Here is an 18,351-nt window from a genome sequence, read left to right on the forward strand (position 1 = left end):
CACAGACACCATGTGCTTCCCTACTTCCTCCTTCAACCCATCATTCGGCTCTCAGCACTTTCATTTCCTTGCAAAATGGCTGCAATGAAATAATTTTTTCTAGTCCTCTATTTTCAAGCAATGCTGAACCACTGCTGTCTGCCAGACAGAGAGGGGGACACACGGAGGCAGTAAGAACCAGTAAGGAGCTGCTCAAGCTTTTTGCTTTTTAAACTTGTGTCAAGACATCAAGTAATTAAAGATTAATGCATTTTATAACCATGATAGGCCTTGGGTTAAGGAATAAGGTCTGGTTTAGTAATGAAAATTATGGTATGTACTAGTATGTGCAACAATATCTTAATTGAAAGAGCAGTAGTGGATTCCAACGCTGAAGATCAGTCCCCAGAGAGGGGTAGCTGTGTTCTCAGTCCTGGGAGTTACACAGCAAAGGGGGGCGAGTCTAAACACACCTCACCAGGAACCCACAGTTCATCCTACCTTCCCAAATGCTTCCCCATCCCATGAGAGGTGTGTCCTTGTTCCCAGGTGGGATTTTTCAGGCTACCATTTTTTAAAAGTTGCTAGTAATAAAAGGAACTGCTATTTTGTTACAACCTTCTGCTTGCATGCCAAGTCATTCTGGGTGTCTTGTCTCCTTCCTAAGGCACAAGCACACGTCACCTCAGCTCAAAAATTCACCCAGCCGCAGCAGAATGTTTAAAAAAGTCACCAAATCCATAGTGAAGCAAATGGATCCGAGGGGAGAGCTGGTCCCAGTTCACAGCATCTCAGACCACGAGCACTTCAGACCCCTCTGTCTAGTGAAAAGGAAAAGAAAATCCATATTCCGACCATCTCCCTACTACGAACGGACAGGGTACAGTCTCTGCGATGTGCTGTTGCCAGGAGAAGATGATAAAAGCACAGGTAAAGGCCACATTTATTACTTTTAAGTTTACAGTTTTCACAGACAAAAAACATTTGGCTCCTTTGTGCCTGACCTGTATGACGCTTCCCCTCTGTCTGCACACTAATTCTACCACTGAGCCTGTGCAATCATGCTTAAGCTAACGCATCACATCATTTCAGAGGCTCTCCTTCCCAGTGGAGGCTGTCAAAATTCGAGGCAATTTACAATCAAAAAAAGCTGCACTGACAAAGTCGATGGGGGTCTAAGCCTTTCTGTTGATTCCAAGAGCATGGAGTTGAAAGCAGCCACCTCCTTGTCCAAAGGGTGGTCCATCAAGCTGGAGAAGCACGACATACCAGTATCCAAACTTGAGGCACTGAGAGAAGAAAGGTAAGGCAGACATCTACAGTCATCCTCCTCTACCCCCTGCCAAGCCACACTATGGTTTTTAAACAGCCAAAGCCCAAGGGTAAGATCAGAGAGCACCCATGCTCCCTAACTAGGGATTCCTCTGGGGGACAGGCAGTAGAGATTCCTTTCCCAGCTCTGTAATGCTTACTGATTTCTTTGTAATTCAGCAAGCAGCAACTCCTCACCACAGGATCAAGCCATCTTTTCTCATGGCTTGCACCTGGAGAGGAGCACACAGATCAGGACAGGTCTGTATGACCTGCCAGGCCACAGCCTCACAGCTCCAGACCCCTCAGACACAGAAGGGGAATGCATTGAGGATGGCAAGAACTGCAACCCATTTTTTACCAGCTTTTTCCCCAGAAGCCCCTGAAATTGTGCTATTTCCCTGTACTCATACGACATGAGAAAGGACACGAGCACTGGGGCTTCTGGCTCTGAGTACAGAACTTTTGTCAGAACTGATGGACAAAACTGACTGGATATGGCATCCCTTTCAGAAAAATAAATGAGAATCACACCTTCCTTCAACAACTGAAGAAAACACGACAGAATTTATACGTGGTTCATGAAACACTACAGGCCTCAGAGGATGCCACGTACGAGGAATCCACCGAGGGAGAGGGGAGCTTCAAAACCCAGCTCTACGCCAAGCTTTGTGCAAAGGTTTGATTTCTCTTGAGCCTCTGGAGCCTCCTGAGTATCCACACTCCATCCCAGCCTACTAACAGGTTTCATTGTTCTTTGATCAGGGTGCCAGACAGAACAGCCAAGGCATCACTATACCCAAGGGCTGCACGCTGGCCTTCAGGGCAATCCAGCTGATCATCACAGATGGATCGTGGAGTAAGTAACCCTTGGGAACTCCTCCATTCAGGAAGTAACTCAGAGGAGAAAAACACTTTCCTGAAGTATCATTTGGCCTCACAGCCACCCTTAGCTCAAGTAAAACGAACAAGAAATCCCCTGAGCAAAGTCCAACATGTAGTACGTAAGTTAGGAGCTGCCTGGGAAGGAGCTGGAGCTTCCGGGGGTGGGGCAGGTGAAGAAATACAAGAGGGACCTTGGAGTCTCAGCTCCACCAGTTCAGGAAGCACAGAACTCCTGTTGAAAAGCAGCACAGAGGACAAAGGTTTGTTTTCTTCCCTTTTTTTTAACCTCACAAGAGCCAGGGAGAAAACAGGGCAGCTGACCCTTCAGTGGGAAGGCTGGTGTGAAAGATGCTTCTCCTGGATAGGCAGAGAAGAAAGGATGAGATCCACAAAGCCTGCTGCAGGATTCCAGACTGCACTCAGCTTGCCTCCCCTGTCTGTATGGATCTTGCTGAGTACAAGTTGTCCTTTTAATTTTGTATCTGTCCTTTGTATTTTAACACACGTTTTGGCCAATACAGACCCTAACATAAGGCACACACACAGCAGTAGGGGACAAGGCCCAGGACTAAAGGGTTTTAAATGGACAGACAGAAGGCCAGATGGGCTGGAGAGGCGTGCAAGCACCAGTCTGATCTACAACTAGCACTTGAGATTTCAGGCCTGGGAAACCAGTGTCTTCAGACTTGAAAACAACTCTGATTTAAAAAAAAAACCAAACCTCTATCCTAAGCCAGCAATGCCCTTTTTATCCTGTTGCAGATCTCCAGTATTTCCCACAAGATAGCGATTCATTGTTCGTATCTGATGGTAAGCAACATGTTTTGCTACTTCCTCTTGCACTGCTTTTACCCCCTTTGGGTACGATAGAATCTCCCAGGATAAACACAAACCACCAGCAGTGGTATGTTGCTGTAGAGTGCTGCCTGCTACCCGAGACACGACAGCCACCCTACTCTAAATCACATTCTGATCCTGAAAATACTCACAGCAATGTTTCCAATGCTGAGTTTAAGGGTGCCAGGGAATTTCTTGTGGGTTTGCCTCGTTTGGAAGTGACATATTTGGACTTTTTCTGGTTTTCAGGTATCTCACAAGGAAAAAGAAGAACACTGGAGACAGAAGTTCAAGAGATTCATCAAGTTCTCTCCACATCGCCCACTGCCCTGCGTGCCACATTATTAAAAGTCATCAAAGCTGCCATGAGAGACAAGAACCTCTTTGAAGAGCTGACCCAGAAAGTAAGCAAAGTTCTTCTTACTGCCAGGACTGATAAATACAGAGACATCCACGACCATACCTCTGGCCCCAGAAGTCATCTCTCCTGTGCCACAACTATCAATCCAAAAATCCTTCACTCAGTACATCTGTCTGCTGCCTGTTACCTTACAGTGAAAGAAGGTGATCAGGACAGAGACAACTGCTGAAATATGTCCTGAATGTAGCCTAGATTTACCTGAAGGTATCCAACCACTTACATCACACATTCTGTCATTAATTAGTATGAATGCTAAAGCTCCAGTTACAGCCTCCCAAATAGCTTAAGCAGAGGAGACACCTTACATGACTGTTCCTGAGACTAAAGGGACTAGCAGCAGCCTCTTGAATCCTGACCTTTCTTTTTCTTATCTCCTTAGATGATAGAAATTGATGAAACTGGCAGTTGTGAGCTGGAAACGGAAAGCCCAGACTTAAAAGACCTGTTGAGCAGCCTACAGCATTCTTCAGGAGATAATCTGCTAACAGGAGCCATCACCTCCACTCTTGATGCATTAGATGGTAAGGCTCTGGCCACTTAAATGGAGAAATCAGTTGGCATTGGAACCTATGAGGAGTGTTCCTGCTGACAGACTATCAGAACACACAAAGCACACAGAGCGCCTCAGACAGGTAGAGAATTCAGGTAAAACAGTTTCTGAGGTTGTGGGGGTGAAGGTGGTTTATGCTGAGGGCACAGACCTGCCCGTGGCAGCTGCTCTTCAGTAACAGTTGGAGAGTCACAGAGCAGCAACTGCCGGAAGCGTTACACCGAATTATCCCTCGGTCCAGGAACAGTGTGCACAAGGGGATCCTGGAAATGAGGGCTTAAAATCAGAATTAGACGTGTGGGCAATGATGGCATTATCACCTTACAGAAACAAATTCCAGGGTTCTTTTCCCAAGGCTGCTAGAAAACATCATTTGAACCCCCCATCCCCCTTCACAACCCTCTTGGTCTGTCCACTCAATGTTAGTCAGCTGCATCCAGTCACACCTGTATTCATCTCACAGGGAGGCTGCACTAATAATAATTTAATTTAAAACCTCTGAAGAGCTTCTGACCAAACAGGCATTCCCTGCAGAACCCCTCACACATTGCCAGATGTCCCTGACACATTGGTGGGGTGGTTTTGGTACAAACTTGTTTTAATTCTGCAGAGCTAACGGAGGATCAGCGGCAGCTACTGGACAAGTCTGTGGACAAGAAGATTATCTACCAACAGCTTCAACTGGTGAGAGAGCACACATCACTTTTAGCTCATAACCAAGGGGCAGGGGGGCTGTTCTTTTAAACAAGGTGACATTTAGCTGACAATATTGGTAGCAGTGTCACAACTTAAGGTAACACTGGGAAAAAGGGAAGGAAAAATCACTTCAAACTGGGCAGGGATCAAAGTACTTCAACAGAAATGACCCCAAGATAGCAAGACCTGAGTTCTCTGAACAACTGTTTTGCTGATAACAAACATTAAGTCAGATACAGCTGACTACCATTTTTCTTGAAATGGCTGTCAGACTTTCCTGTAACTAATTCACAAGAATCCATGAACCTTCAGGCTGAAGAGTCCCATCTGTAAATGTGGGTTCTCTCATGTGCCTGTAAGGTGGTAAAGCAAACCAGAGAGATCATCTACTTACTTAACTTCCAGAGATGGGAGCATTAAAATGCCAATTCTGCTCTTTTTTATTGTTGTGAAGGTTAAGCACATCTTGGAACACAACGCAGAACACGGCATAGAATACAGGTGTGGAAGTTCTGACCTGGATGCCAGTTTGCCCACTCTCCCACCAGAGGAACTAAAGTTAACCACTGCTATGGTTGAAATGAGTGGAGTGACACTGCAGGAGGACAATTCTGCTGTCTATACTGAAGAAGCCTTCCCAGCTGTGGCAGCCTTGTATGTGTCTCTGTACATCCTCAATCTCCTGAGTAAGTCAGACTAGGTTACACAGTGCTCCCGTTGCAGATGATTTACTTGATACTGTATTTGAAAGTCTCTTACTACAAGCCAGTTTCTCATTCCCAACTCCACCCCCACACCAATGAGGTGTTCTTAATGTTAAGTGCTGCGTTCAGATGAGTAGGAAAAGCAAAATTAAGGGAAACTAGAAAAAAAGACCACTTAGAGAAGCCACAAGCTGGATCCCAAAACTGATTCTCCCTTTGGCTGTACGAATGCAGAGGGACAGCTGAAAAACCCACTAGCACAAACCACCACAAGCCTGTCAGTCACACTTGAGGCGCTCCTGGTTTTCCTTAATAAAACCATAAGAGAGGCCAGTAGCACACAGCCACTCATGCGATCGGAGTGGTGCATGGGAATAAACCAGTAACAACCTGCTTACCCTGGTCACTTTACCATTACCAGCACTGCTTAGTGCCACTGCTGTGGGGTATGGGAGCACTCCAGCAACACCTGCCTGGTCACCTTACCACTACCAGCACTTCTTAGTGCCACTAATGCGGGATGTGGGAGCGTTCCAGCAACACCTGCCTGGTCACCTTACCACTACCAACATTTCTTAGTGCCATTGCTGAGGGGTATGGGAGCACTCCAGCAACACCTGCCTGGTCACCTTACCATTACCAACACTTCTTAGTGCCATTGCTGAGGGGTGTGGGAGTGTTCCAGCAACACCTGCCTGGTAAAGCAACACACCCAGCACACACCCTGTGGCAGCAAGGGGTAACGGGCAGCAGTGAGCACGCCAATAGCAATAGGAATACTTTAATTGCTGCTTTATCAATAAAGAGAGCAATTTCTTGTGGAGAAGTCCAGCGTTCTTCAGAGCGACACTTCAACCCACGGGTGTTTCCAGCCTCCCAGCAGCGCTGCCTGGGGCCCAGCTCCCCACAGGCCGGGGAGGCCCTCAGGCTGCCAGGGGAAGGGAGGATGCTCAGCAAGGGGCAGCGCCGCTTACCTGAGCTGCCAGCAAGGGTGCTGCCGGTACAAGGGGCACGGTGAGGCGCTGAAAAGCGGAGCCGCGAGAGGAGACCGGGACCAAAGCAACGCCACAGCCTCGCACCTCCCCTCGCCTCAGCGCTGAGGCGCCGCGCATGCGCGGGGGGAAACAGGCGGGAACAGCCGGGAGGAGCCGAGAGCTGGGCGGAAACACACGGCCGCCTGCCGGAAATCACCGAGAGCCTGGCGGAAACAGCCGAGCGCCGCCAGCCACCCGCAGCCGCCCTCGGCTCTCGGCTGGTCGAGCCTGGCGGCGCGCTCGGCGCTCGGCCGGTCGGGCCCGCCGCGTCCCGGCGCGCCCCGCGGTAGTTGCAGTGTCACGGCGGCCCGGCGCGCCCCGCCATGAAGCAGGAGGGCCCGGCCCGCCGCCGCGCCGACAAGGCCAAGGCGCCTCCCGACGGGCCGCCGCCTGCCCCGCCCGACGTGGAGATGCAGGAGGAAGCGGCGGCGGCCGACGCGGCGGCCGGGGAGCGGCAGCCCCAGCGAGAGCTGGACGCCATCACGCTGGAGGGTGAGGGGGGGGGGTGGGGGGGGGTTGCTCGGGAGAACGGGCCAGGGGGGATCGGCGGGGAGGGGTCCCTGCGCTGTACCCTGCCGGGGGCTGCCGGTGTGGGCGGTAGGGGGAAGAGGGGCCGGATGGGGGAGGAGAGGATGGGGGGGGGGGGCGGGGAGGGAGAAGGGGGAAGGGGGTACGTGGGGAGGAAGGAGGGGATGAAGAGGAAGGGGATGGGGGGGGGCAGTGGGAAGGGTGAGGGGGGTATGTGGGGAGGAGGGAGGGGATGAGGAGGGAGGGGATGGAGGGGATGAGGAGGGAGGGGATGGGGGGGATGAGGAGGAAGGGGATGGGGGGAAGGAGGAGGAAGGGGATGGGGGGGATGAGGAGGAAGGGGATGGGGGGGATGAGGAGGAAGGGGATGGGGGGGATGAGGAGGAAGGGGATGGGGGCGATGAGGAGGAAGGGGATGGGGGGGATGAGGAGGAAGGGGATGGGGGGGATGAGGAGGAAGGGGATGGGGGGGATGAGGAGGAAGGGGATGGGGGGGATGAGGAGGAAGGGGATGGGGGGGATGAGGAGGAAGGGGATGGGGGAAGGAGGAGGAAGGGGATGGGGGAAGGAGGAGGAAGGGGATGGGGGAAGGAGGAGGAAGGGGATGGGGGAAGGAGGAGGAAGGGGATGGGGGAAGGAGGAGGAAGGGGAGATGGGGGGAAGGGGCAGGGTTGGGTTCTTTTGGGGGAGGGAAGTGGATGGGGGGGGTTGGGGGATGGGGGAAGAGGATAAGGGAGGGGATGGGGGGTGAGAGGGGAGCTTTGCGCAGGAGGGAGAAGTGGGGGGCGCTGGGAAGCGTGTCAGAGATGGGGAATGGGGGTTGCAATGGGACAAGGAGTTGGGGGGTGGGGAAGGGGCCGCACGGGGCTGAGGAGAGGCTGGAGGCCTGAGGGGGAAGGGGCACCCTGAGGGGCTTTTGCCTGCACCCAGCACCAAGCCCCAGGGTCAGGACGTGTGGGCCGCTGAGTCTGCACAGCCCCGCTCAGCCAGCAGACCTGGCAGCAGGACGGGTCCCCTCACACCCAGAGGGATCCCAGCGCTGCCTTTGGCCTGGCACATCCTTCAGCAGAGGTGTGGGGCTGACAGCACATCCCGTATCCTCCTGCAGACATCAAGGAGCACGTGAAGCAGCTGGAGAAGGCGGTGTCGGGGAAGGAGCCGCGCTACGTCCTGCGCGCCCTGCGGGCCCTGCCCTCCACCTCCCGCCGCCTCAACTCCAACGTGCTTCACAAGGCCATCAGCGGCTTCTTCACCTCCAACAGCACCACCAGGGACTTTCTGCTCGGCTTCCTGGAGGAGGTACTGACCCCAGGCACGGGGACAGGCACCTGCCCGCGGAGGAACCCCCCCCTGGGAGTGCCGCTGCGCAGGGCTGGGGGGCACTGGGAACAGCAGGAGCTTGGGGATGCTGGGGACAGGCAGGCTGGGAGCATGCAGGAGGCCAGTTGGCTCAGTGTGGCTCCTGGGACAGGCCTGCAGTGTCTCATCTCTCTCTCTCTCTCCCCCACCCCAGTCCATGGACACGGAAGCAGAGCTGCAGTTCCGCCCGCGCACGGGGAAGGCGGCTTCGGCCCCTCTCTTGCCAGAAGTGGAGACCTACCTCCAACTGCTGCTTGTCATCTACCTGATGAACAGCAAACGATACCCAGAGGTGAGATTCCCAGCCCTCAAGCCGAGCTCTTCCTGCAGAGAGCCCCAGGGTCCCGCTGACTCTTCCTGCTCTGCCCCAGCTGTGTTTGGAGGCAGCCCCTGGGCTCAGCCCCACAGCGCTGGGCCTGGCACAGCCCTGGATGTCTCTCTGCTCTCCCTGGGCAGCGGTTCCTCTGCCCTGACCGCTGTTCCCCTTCCACAGGCTCAGAAAGTGTCTGATGACCTGATGCAGAAGATCAGTTCCCAAAACCGCCGGGCCCTCGACCTGGTGGTGGCAAAATGTTACTACTACCACTCCCGCATCTACGAGTTCCTGAGTAAACTCGATGTGGTCAGGAGGTAGGGTGCTCCCCATGGGCTCTCCCTGACCCTGTTCCCACAGGGCTGTTTCCTTTCTCCTGCCTGACAGCCTCTCTCCCCTTCCCCTCAAGCTTCCTGCACGCCCGGCTCCGGACGGCGACGCTGCGCCACGATGCAGACGGACAGGCCACCCTCCTGAACCTGCTCCTGAGGAACTATCTGCACTACAACCTCTACGACCAAGCAGAAAAGCTCGTCTCTAAGTCTGTGTTTCCTGAGCAGGCCAACAACAACGAGTGGGCTCGGTACCTCTATTACACAGGTGAGAGGCAGAGGGTCCCACGCGGTGCCGGCAGCTCGGGATTGAGGGCTTTGGTTCCTCAGAAAACCCCTTTGAGGGTTTGCTGCTGCACCTGGAGGGCTCTGGTTGGGTTCACTGAGCGGCTTTCCCCCCCCACCTCCTGCCCTGTGTGGGTGCAGGGCGCATCAAGGCCATCCAGCTGGAGTACTCTGAGGCCAGGAGGACCATGACCAACGCCCTGCGGAAAGCGCCGCAGCACACGGCCGTCGGCTTCAAGCAGACGGTGAGTGGGGATGGGACATTCCACCTCCTGGGACCCCGGGATGGGACCTGTGTGGGCTCAGGACTCACTTTGGGGTTGTTTTCTTTCTGCTCCAGGTGCACAAGTTGCTCATCGTGGTGGAGCTGCTGCTCGGGGAGATCCCAGACAGGCTCCAGTTCAGACAACCCTCCCTGAAGCGCTCGCTCATGCCCTACTTCCTCCTGACTCAGGGTACAACAGGCCACCCCCTGCCCCGGCTCCGTCCCTCCCTGGTGCTTTGGCACAGCAACATCCTGCATTCTGAGGGAGAAGGGAGCACAGGGAGTGGTTTCTCTCTCCTCCACCTCACTCCTTCCCCCACTAACACGTTCTTTCCTCCAGCTGTCCGGACCGGGAACCTGGCCAAGTTCAACCAAGTCCTCGATCAGTTTGGGGACAAATTCCAGGCCGATGGCACCTACACCCTGATCATTCGCCTGAGGCACAACGTCATCAAGACAGGTAAGATGCTGCTGTGGTGCTGGGGGCTCCCAGGGCTGGGAGCTGCACTCTCAGGGGGGCTCCACTCTCGCTTCTCCCCGCAGGCGTCCGGATGATCAGCCTGTCCTACTCCCGCATCTCCCTGGCTGACATCGCCCAGAAGCTGCAGCTGGACAGTCCTGAGGATGCTGAGTTCATCGTTGCCAAGGTAGCTGCTGCCACACACTGTCCCTGGGGCACAGCCCTGGTCCCACACCGCCGGCCTTCCCCCTCCCTGCAGCTCTCCTTCCTGGGGGGGTTGCTGGTTTTAGGTTAAAACCCCTCCTAGGGCTGTTCACTCAGGGCACCAAACCCCCTCCTCACCACACACCATGTCCTGAGCCCAGCGCTCCTGTCACAGCTCCTCCCTTCACCCTAAAACTGCTGCCTCAGCCCCGGGGAGGCAGCGGGTGCCCTGACCGCGTGCCCTGGGCTTGCAGGCCATCCGGGACGGCGTGATCGAGGCCAGCATCAACCACGAGAAGGGCTACGTCCAGTCCAAGGAAATGATTGACATCTACTCCACCCGGGAGCCCCAGCTGGCCTTTCACCAGCGCATCTCCTTCTGCCTCGACATCCACAACATGTCTGTCAAGGTGAGCACAGCCAGACACCACCCAAGGGGACACAACCACGGGCTTGGGCTGGGGATTTACAGCTCAAAGAGTTTTCTCCTCTCCTTCCTTATCTTCCCAGGCTATGAGGTTCCCACCCAAATCTTACAACAAGGACTTGGAATCCGCAGAGGTGAGATCTCACCTGGGGTTCTGCTGCTGGGAGCCCCTTCGTGCCGCAGCCCCCGTCCCCCAGCTCACCCCAACCTTTGCCTTTTGCCTCCCAGGAGCGCCGGGAGCGCGAGCAGCAGGACCTGGAGTTCGCCAAGGAGATGGCAGAGGACGATGACGACGGTTTCCCCTGACCCTCTGGCCTGGCTGTGGTTTTTTTATGTGTCCCTGGGGCAGATGGTGTCTGAGCAGAGCTCCCCCCACCCACCTTTCTTTTATAAATACCTGCATGTCTGTACCAGGGGAGGGGGGCACAGGGGTCCTCCAGGCCCACAGCCACAAGCTCTGCTCTCGCAGCCCCCCCACCACCCAGGGTGGGAACCCCCTTCCCCAAGAAACAAACATTCTTTTAAGGTTGCTTGAGGTCGCTGAGCCCATGAGATGCGGCCGTGCCCATGAAGTGGGAGCTCCTGGGGAAACCAGGGCCAGGGCAGGGAGGGGTGGGGGGCAGGAGCGCGGCTCTCCAGGGACCGCCGGTGCCCCCAACTCTCACAACAATAATGGGGTCAAACTTTGTTAAGCTTCAATTATGACTTTTAAAATAAAAGTTGGAAAAACACCAGCCTGGCTTCTTCCACTCTGGGTGTGTTGTGAGTGAGTGTGAGGGGCTGCCTGGGGCCTGCTCCCCCTTCACCCCCCCAGGGTTGGAGCTGACCCCTCACTTCAGGTGGCCCTGGCAGCTCAGGGAGGAGGTACTGGGGGCTCTGGGATGGGGGCCCCAGCCTGGAGCTGAGCCAGGGGCAGCTTGGGGCTCAACAGCAGCAGCAGAAACAGACACTGTTTGTTCCAGGCTGGGATCCTGCTGCTCCAGGGCTGCCACAGTCACAGGCCTGGGGTGTTACTGGGGTCTGTGCACCCCCCACAGCCAGGAAAGGCAAAGGGGTGGCTGGCTGAGCCCTCCAGGCCCCCCACCCCCAGACACCAACCCTGGGGAGGATGGGGGCAGGATCTGCATCCCACTTGGGTGGGTCCCACCAGCATCTTGGACCAGCTGGGCTCATCCTCTGGACAAATCTGAGAATGTCCAAGTGCTCATGCTGGGCCGGCAGCCAGGGGCCAAGGGTCAAGTGTGGGGCTGCCCATGGCGCTGGGCGCAGCTGTCCTGGGCCGGGGCCACACGCAGGGTCCCTGGGATGGAGCCCAGCAGCTGGGGCAGAGCAGGAAAGGTGGGAGCCTGGACATGCTGGGAGGTCACATCCAGCACGGGGGGGACACACAGTGACACCCAGGGAGTGCCCATGGGGGCAGGTGGCAGGACGGGATCAGCCCCAAGGGAGAGGAAGAGTGTTCACGAGGCAGAACCACAGCAGGGTGGGTGCCCAGGGCAGTCCCAGGACCAGACCAGGCAGCACCAGCCCCAGGGTGGGGTTGTGCTGGGCCAGCTCCCCCACCCGCGCCCCAACACCCACGGGGTTTCGGGTCTGGCCACCACTTCCTTCCTTGGAAAGCTGACGGGGGCTTTGGGCCCCTACAAAGTGCTGATTCACGTCCCGTCCCCCCCACTCCAATTCCTGAAAGCACTGACCTGCTGAGGTGGCAGCTCCTCTCTGAGAATTAGGGTGAACCCCCAAGGCCGCTCGGGTGCATCGCTCCGCGTCCCCTCCATGGCCACCCGCTCCAGAAAGATCCTGGTGTCCTCTGGCTCCGGGGAGGGCAAAGGGCAGAGCTGGGGACACACACACACACAGAGCTCTTTCTCCCAGGAAATCCCATGAATGGGCTCTGCTCTGGCATCTCACCCAGCCTGAGGGCAGGACAATTAGTGCTGCCAGGTCTGGGGAAGGGAAGTAATCGTTAGGATTCAGAGTTAACACTTGCCTGGTGCTGGGTGGGGCCCTGGGAGGAGCTCATGGCCTGACTGCAGCTGCTGGGCTGGGGTGGGGGCAGGGGGTTTCTTTCCCAGGGCTTGGGGCTGGCTCTGCTGTCCCCCATGGGCTGTGCCCCACTGGGTGCCTGCAGCGTGCAAGGATGGGAGTCCCTATCCCCATCTCCATCCCTGTGGCCTGTAGAACAGCAGTGATGGGACCCAGGCCCAGAATGACCCCTGTCCCCCCCAAGAGTTCAGCTCTGCCCCAGGGTTACCCTGCCCTGACCCCCCATGGCTGCGGGTTGAGCGGGTGCCTCCAGCACCCCGGCTGGCCCGTGCCAGACAGGAGCTGTGCAGGAGCCGTGCAGGAGCCGTGCAGGAGCCGTGCAGGAGCTGGGCCAGCTGGCACCCACCCAGCGCTCATCCTGGAAGCACTTGCGGGAACCAACAGGAGCCAAAATTCCCACATGAGCACGGTGGGGCCGTGGCGGGGCAGCGGGCAGCCGGCCCCGCTCCTGGGGCTGCCCTGGGAGCCGCTTCCCCGAAAGGGGATGGCCCCTCACTGAGAGGGGGGTTGGGGCCCACTGTGGCCAAGCGCTGGGGGCCGCACACGGGGATGCTGAGCACCGTCTAAGCCCCACAGTACCCAGGGGGGCAGGATGTGGCCCCAGGGTGCTGAGCTGGACTGTCACATCCCAGGATGGGGTCTCACCTTGGTCACCTCCTGCTGGTCCCACACCGTGAAGGTCCCACCACCCTGATGCTGGGGTGAGGGGCTCGGGCAGCTGGTGGGGATGATGTCCCCATGGGCCAGGGATGGTGACAGTCCCAGAGGGACGCTGGCTGTGAAAAGCCACCATCCCCTCACCCGGTCACCCACAAGTGACCCTGCGGCGCTGGGCACTGGCCAGCCCAACCAGCGAGGTGGGAGCCCAGCAAGCAGGTTAATGAGTCACCGAGCCACCCCCGGCACCGTCCCAGCGCCGGCACCTGCCCTGCTCAGCCGGGTGCCTGTGGCTGCTCCGAGGGGCACCGCTGCCCGTGGGTCCTGGGAAAGCCCCCCAAGGCTCGAGGTGTGGGCAGCGGCCGGCCGGGAGCACCCGGCTCCCAAGATTTGCATGTTGGTGATTAAGACAATGAGGCAATCGGCACTGTTGCCACATCAGTGTGAATCCCCGGAGCCCGCTATAAATGCCCTAATCGATGAGGCCACACAGAGCCGGGGCAGGAGCTGTGCTGGGCTGGGCCGTGCTCGCAGAGACAGAGGAGACGACACTGAACGGGGCACCATGTGCTTCCTAACCCGTGAGTACCCACAGCCCCAGCACCCGCTGCTCTCACAGCACCCAATGCTCCCACAGCACCCAGGGCACCCATACACCCTGTACCTGTTGCGCCCGCTGTACCCGAGCACCCGCAGCTCCCGCTGCTCCCACTGCCACCGCAGACCCCCAGCCCACCGCCCTGTGACCCCCAGCACTGTGGGGTGGTGGGATGCAGTGGGCTCTCCAGCACGTTCTCCCCCTTTTTGGGTGGTCCCTGCCACGTTCCCAGGCTGCGTTGGTGTCACCATCCCCCGGGGGGGTATCTGATTGGCCCCGGCGCTGGGTTGGGGACTGGGGTGTCCCCACGGCGGGTGCTGAGCTGCTGTCCCACAGGTGTGCTGGCGCTGCTGCTGGGTGTGATGCTGTGGGCTCCGTGGTGGGTGCTGCACGGGGCGCCGCTGGCTGAGCTCTCGGGGGACCAGGACTTCCAGCTCTTCCTGCACAAGAACCTCGAGTTCACCCGCAAGATCAAGGGGGACGTGGCCATGCTGCAGCACGTTGTGGTGAGTGCCGGCTGCCGGGGTGGGGTGGAGGGGGAGCAGTGGCCGTGGCCACTGCAGGGTCACAGATAAGGTGACCTTCCCCTCCCTGGCTTTATCGGCACCGCGGGGCTGGGAGCCAGTGGTGTCCCCTGCGCCTCAGCCTCCCGCCACACTGCTCTGCCGTGGGGTGCTGGGGCACCCACTGGGGCTGTGATGGTGCCCAGGGACCTTCCCAGGGCACACCAACCAGAGTGGTTACTCTTGTCCTGTCCCCACTTCACCGGGTGGCTGGTTCACCTCATCCCTTCCCTCCTCCTGGCTGTGCTTGGGGACGGGGGGTCCCCACACCCCAGGGACGGGAGGTCAGGGGGCATCGGGGTCCTCTGGCTGCGCTGACCCAGCCTCCTTTGTCTGCAGTGTGACACCTTCCAGCTGTGCAAGGAGGAAGAGCTGCTGCTGGTGCGGCAGGACCTGGGCATCGTGCAGGCACCGCTGGAGCAGTGCCACAGCCGCACCTTCCAGGCGGTGAGTGCAGACAGCCCATCCCTGCCATGAGCTGGCCAGTCTCAGCCCTGCCAGCTTTGCCACTGCGTGGGGCAGCCAGGAGCCCATCATGGCTCAGGGTCCATGCCGTGCTGTGCCATGCTGGGCCGTGTTGTGCCAAGCTGTGCCCCACCAACCATGCTGTGCCCACCTGCAGGAAGCCTGTTTCAGCCAGATCCGCGATGGGCTCCGTGCCTACCATGGCTCCCTCGCCGCCTTCCTGGAGCTGCTGCCTGGACACACCGGTCTGGTGGAGACCCTGCAGCTGGATGCTGCCAACCTCTCCTCCAACATCCAGCAGCAGGTAAGGGGGGGCATGAAGGGACTGAGGGGATGGGGTGGGCATACATGGGGGCTGCATCCCTGAGGGGTATAGGGGAGGTGAAAGGGGGCTCTGCACCCCGTGGCGCTGCCGGGATGCTGCTGTGCTCTCTGGGCGCGGAGCTGATGATGCCTCTGCCCGGCTGCAGATGGAAGACCTTGGCCTGGCGACGGTGACATACCCCACGGAGGGTCCTGGCCCCCTCCCCACCTTCTCCTCCCGCTTCCACCACCAAGTCAGCGGCTTCTTCATCCTGGCCAACTTCCAGCGGTTCCTGGAGACGGCGTACCGGGCGCTGCGGCACCTCGCCTGCCTCTGACACCCGGCCCCGCGCCGCCCCACGCTATTTATTTACCTCCCAGCCCGAGCGCCCTTCCCGGCAGCACCCGGCTTTTCTGCTTATTTAATATTTATGGCTATTTAATATTTATCTGGCTGGGGCTGCTCCCAGCCCCTCAGCCCCGAGCAGGGCGGCCAGCCCTGCGTTGGCACCGCGCACGGGTATCTGTGCGCAGCATCACCCTTGTTTAATATTTAAACAGAAGCGTATCTCTGCTATGAGGTTTGGGAGCCGGGCTGAGCCCTGGCAGCTGCTGCAGGCACCATGTGTGCCTCAGTTTCCCCACGGCTCGTGCAGCATCGCACCCGGCCAAGGGGACATCATCTTCATCTGTGGGTGAGGATACTTCAGAGCAGCATCTCCCTGCCTGGGCTGGCAGCCTGCGGGGAGGGAGCTGACATGTATCGATGCTATTAGGCACAGTGACATTAATTACTATTTATTAGCTCATTGGGAAGGGGGAAACCAGGAGCTGGCCTGGCGGGGCACCGTCCTGTTGTCCCCGAGCCCGGCACGGCTCTGGTGCAGCTCCCAGTCCCGCGGCAGTGCCGGCTGGTCCCACCAGCTCACAGGGGTGGATTTACACCCCAGCATTTCAGTCTCTATTTATTGCTGTGCTGGGGACCCCCAGAGAGGGGGGGGGACACCCCCTGGTTTTATACGCCATAAGAATGGAAATAAACTCTATTTTTGCTCCAGAATCCGGCTTGTTTGTTGTTCCTGCTGCTCCTGCCTGGTGGAGGGAGGGATGCTGTTGGGGAGGGAGGGGATGCTGTCGGGGCCGGGGATGTTGTTGGGAAGGGGGATGCTGTTGGGGAGGGAGGGGATGCTGTTGGGGGGGAGGATGCTGTTGGGGGGGTTGCTGTGTGGGGGGATACTGTTGGGGGGGGGGGGAGATGCTGTTGGGGCAGGGGATGCTGTTGAGGGGATGCTGTGTGCCCAGAGCACACGGACAGAGGGATGTGGCACTGGGCACCTGGCTCATTTCCACCAGCATCGGTCCAGCAGTACCCAGCCCCAGTGGAAACCAGCACCCCCATCCCTCCTGCAGCACGGCACAGGCCCCATGTGGGGCAGGAAACACCCGTGGGGTGACCGGGCGCAGCTCCCGGGGGCGGCAGCTTCCTCCCCACGCCCGGCAGCGGCGCTTGGGCAAGAGCCGATTCCTAGAAAGCGCCGGAGGCCGCCAGCGCCGCAGCCCCGGGAGCTGCCCTGGCACCAGCACCGGCACCGTGCCGGCAGCTGCCGAAGGGGCTCCCAACCGCCCTGGCAGCGCTGGGCATGCCCAGCTGGTGTGGGCAGCACGGGCACAGGTGTGATGAGCGCTCAGGGCTCTGCAGCAGCAGTTGAGGTGACATGGGTGGTGTGGCTCTGTGGTAACGGGGGGTGTTCATCCCTTTTTTGGTAGGGAAATGGGCCCCAGAGGCACCCAGGGTGTGCCTGGAGCCCTCTGGAGCCATCGCAGGGGTACAGGAGTTCCAGCAGCAGGAAAAGCAACACAGAGTGAAACTGGCAGCGCCAGGAGCACTGGGCATCTCCCCCCTGCCCTGGGCAGTCCCTCCCGTCGTCCCACGGTCCCCCCCACCTCCCGCCCTCCCCCAGCTGTTTGGCCACCCCGGGCTGTCCCTGCATGCCCCAGCTTGCACCAGCCCAGTTTCCCCCGTGGGTCCCATGCTCGCATCCTGTGACCGCTGTCAGCCCCACGCTCAGCCCGGCCAGGGCAGAGCCGAGCTCCCGTGGATGCTGGGGGGTCCCTGTTCCTGCCTCCCCCCCCACTTTCCCAGCCCTGAGAAGGGGTGCAGATGAGACCAGAGTCCCACTGCTGCTCCCCAGCCTGTGCCACCCCATCGCTGCCATCCCACTGTCGGGGAGCTGCTGATGCCCACGCGCCGCGGCTGTGGCATCACCCAAGGGAGCCGATGGTGAGGGCCATGGGTCCATCCTCGCTCCAGGTCCTTCCTCCCTCCAGGTCCTTCCTCCCCCCAGCTTATCGGTTCTTACAGGAACCCCTTTCTCCCGCTCCAGCCCCTTACTGGAAGGTGAAGCACCGTGCGCCAGCGCCGCGCGGGACGGGACGGCCACCGGCAAATATTGACAGAGGTGGGAAGGCCACGAGCGCCGGGTGCTGCTCTTTGCTCCGAGCTAACGGTAAAGAGCCGCCCCTGGGCGCGCGGGCTGAGGTGCCCGGGCGGGTCGGTGCCAGCTCAGTGCAGGACTCAGACCCGAGTCAGAATGCGGCACCGGCCGCGGCACAGCGTGAGCACCGAGCCCTGCGGCACCGCAGCCCTCGCCCCGTGTCCCGCCCCGGTACGGCAGCACCGCTAACAGCTGCTGAACCCAGCCCTGGGAGCAGCTCTCCCCGCTCTGCCAGTGGGTGCCAGGGTGCTGCGGGCTCAGGGCTGGATGCCCAGGAGGGAACAATAAGGGGCAGGATGCTGGGATGCGGTGTGGCAAAGGAGCAGCCATCACCCACAGCAACCCAGAATGTGGCAAAGCCACTGCAGCACCCTCATCGGGGTCTCTCCCTCCAGTCAAAGCCTGTGAGCTGCCAGAGCTGAGCTCATCCCAGGGAGCACGCAGGGGTCAGGCATCCCCTGAGTCACCATCCGGCTGCCTCGGGATGCTCTGCACTAACCCAAAGCCTGCAGCATGGCTCCAGTGCCTCCCCACACCCCTGTGTGCCCCCCCATCACCCACACCAGGAGCTGTGACACCCCTTAATGCCAAGCTGGGGAGGAGGGATGGGGCTGGGAGTCGAGGCCAGCCGAGG

At 58.8% G+C, this 18,351-nt stretch overlaps 3 protein-coding genes across 3 annotated transcripts; all 3 read left to right on the forward strand.

Annotated features, from left to right (window-relative positions):
* Positions 1-695: 695 nt before the first annotated feature.
* On the forward strand, positions 696-6,169 carry GSDMA (gasdermin A; the record flags this gene model as incomplete). Its single annotated transcript, XM_084275365.1, has 9 exons — positions 696-909; positions 1,072-1,282; positions 1,804-1,969; positions 2,056-2,149; positions 2,938-2,985; positions 3,262-3,416; positions 3,813-3,954; positions 4,594-4,667; positions 5,134-6,169. 9 exons carry the CDS (start codon positions 696-698, stop codon positions 5,377-5,379), a joined length of 1,350 nt encoding a protein of 449 aa, XP_084131491.1. The 3' UTR covers positions 5,380-6,169.
* Positions 6,170-6,680: 511 nt separating this feature from the next.
* Positions 6,681-11,321, forward strand: PSMD3 (proteasome 26S subunit, non-ATPase 3). The gene is made up of 12 exons (XM_084275612.1): positions 6,681-6,909; positions 8,054-8,244; positions 8,459-8,596; positions 8,798-8,934; positions 9,027-9,217; positions 9,376-9,479; positions 9,575-9,689; positions 9,840-9,959; positions 10,043-10,146; positions 10,418-10,573; positions 10,674-10,724; positions 10,819-11,321. Exons 1-12 carry the CDS (start codon positions 6,741-6,743, stop codon positions 10,894-10,896), a joined length of 1,554 nt encoding a protein of 517 aa, XP_084131738.1. The 5' UTR covers positions 6,681-6,740; the 3' UTR covers positions 10,897-11,321.
* A 2,523-nt stretch (positions 11,322-13,844) lies between these two features.
* On the forward strand, positions 13,845-16,282 carry CSF3 (colony stimulating factor 3). Its single transcript, XM_084275740.1, has 5 exons — positions 13,845-13,874; positions 14,228-14,397; positions 14,794-14,901; positions 15,077-15,223; positions 15,390-16,282. Exons 1-5 carry the CDS (start codon positions 13,859-13,861, stop codon positions 15,558-15,560), a joined length of 612 nt encoding a protein of 203 aa, XP_084131866.1. The 5' UTR covers positions 13,845-13,858; the 3' UTR covers positions 15,561-16,282.
* Positions 16,283-18,351: the final 2,069 nt, after the last annotated feature.

Source organism: Gallinula chloropus (genome assembly GCF_964237585.1).
Source record: "Gallinula chloropus genome assembly, chromosome: 26".
In the NCBI taxonomy this organism is placed as follows: Eukaryota; Metazoa; Chordata; class Aves; order Gruiformes; family Rallidae; genus Gallinula; species Gallinula chloropus.

Coding starts and splice junctions, on each gene's coding strand:
- CSF3 (XM_084275740.1), top strand. Junction 14,398..14,793: donor CCATGCTGCAGCACGTTGTG/GTGAGTGCCGGC, acceptor CTTTGTCTGCAG/TGTGACACCTTCCAGCTGTG. Junction 15,224..15,389: donor CCTCCAACATCCAGCAGCAG/GTAAGGGGGGGC, acceptor GCCCGGCTGCAG/ATGGAAGACCTTGGCCTGGC.
- PSMD3 (XM_084275612.1), top strand. CDS start 6,741: ATGAAGCAGGAGGGCCCGGCCCGCCGCCGCGCCGACAAGGCCAAGGCG. Junction 6,910..8,053: donor GGACGCCATCACGCTGGAGG/GTGAGGGGGGGG, acceptor ATCCTCCTGCAG/ACATCAAGGAGCACGTGAAG. Junction 8,597..8,797: donor ACAGCAAACGATACCCAGAG/GTGAGATTCCCA, acceptor CCCCTTCCACAG/GCTCAGAAAGTGTCTGATGA.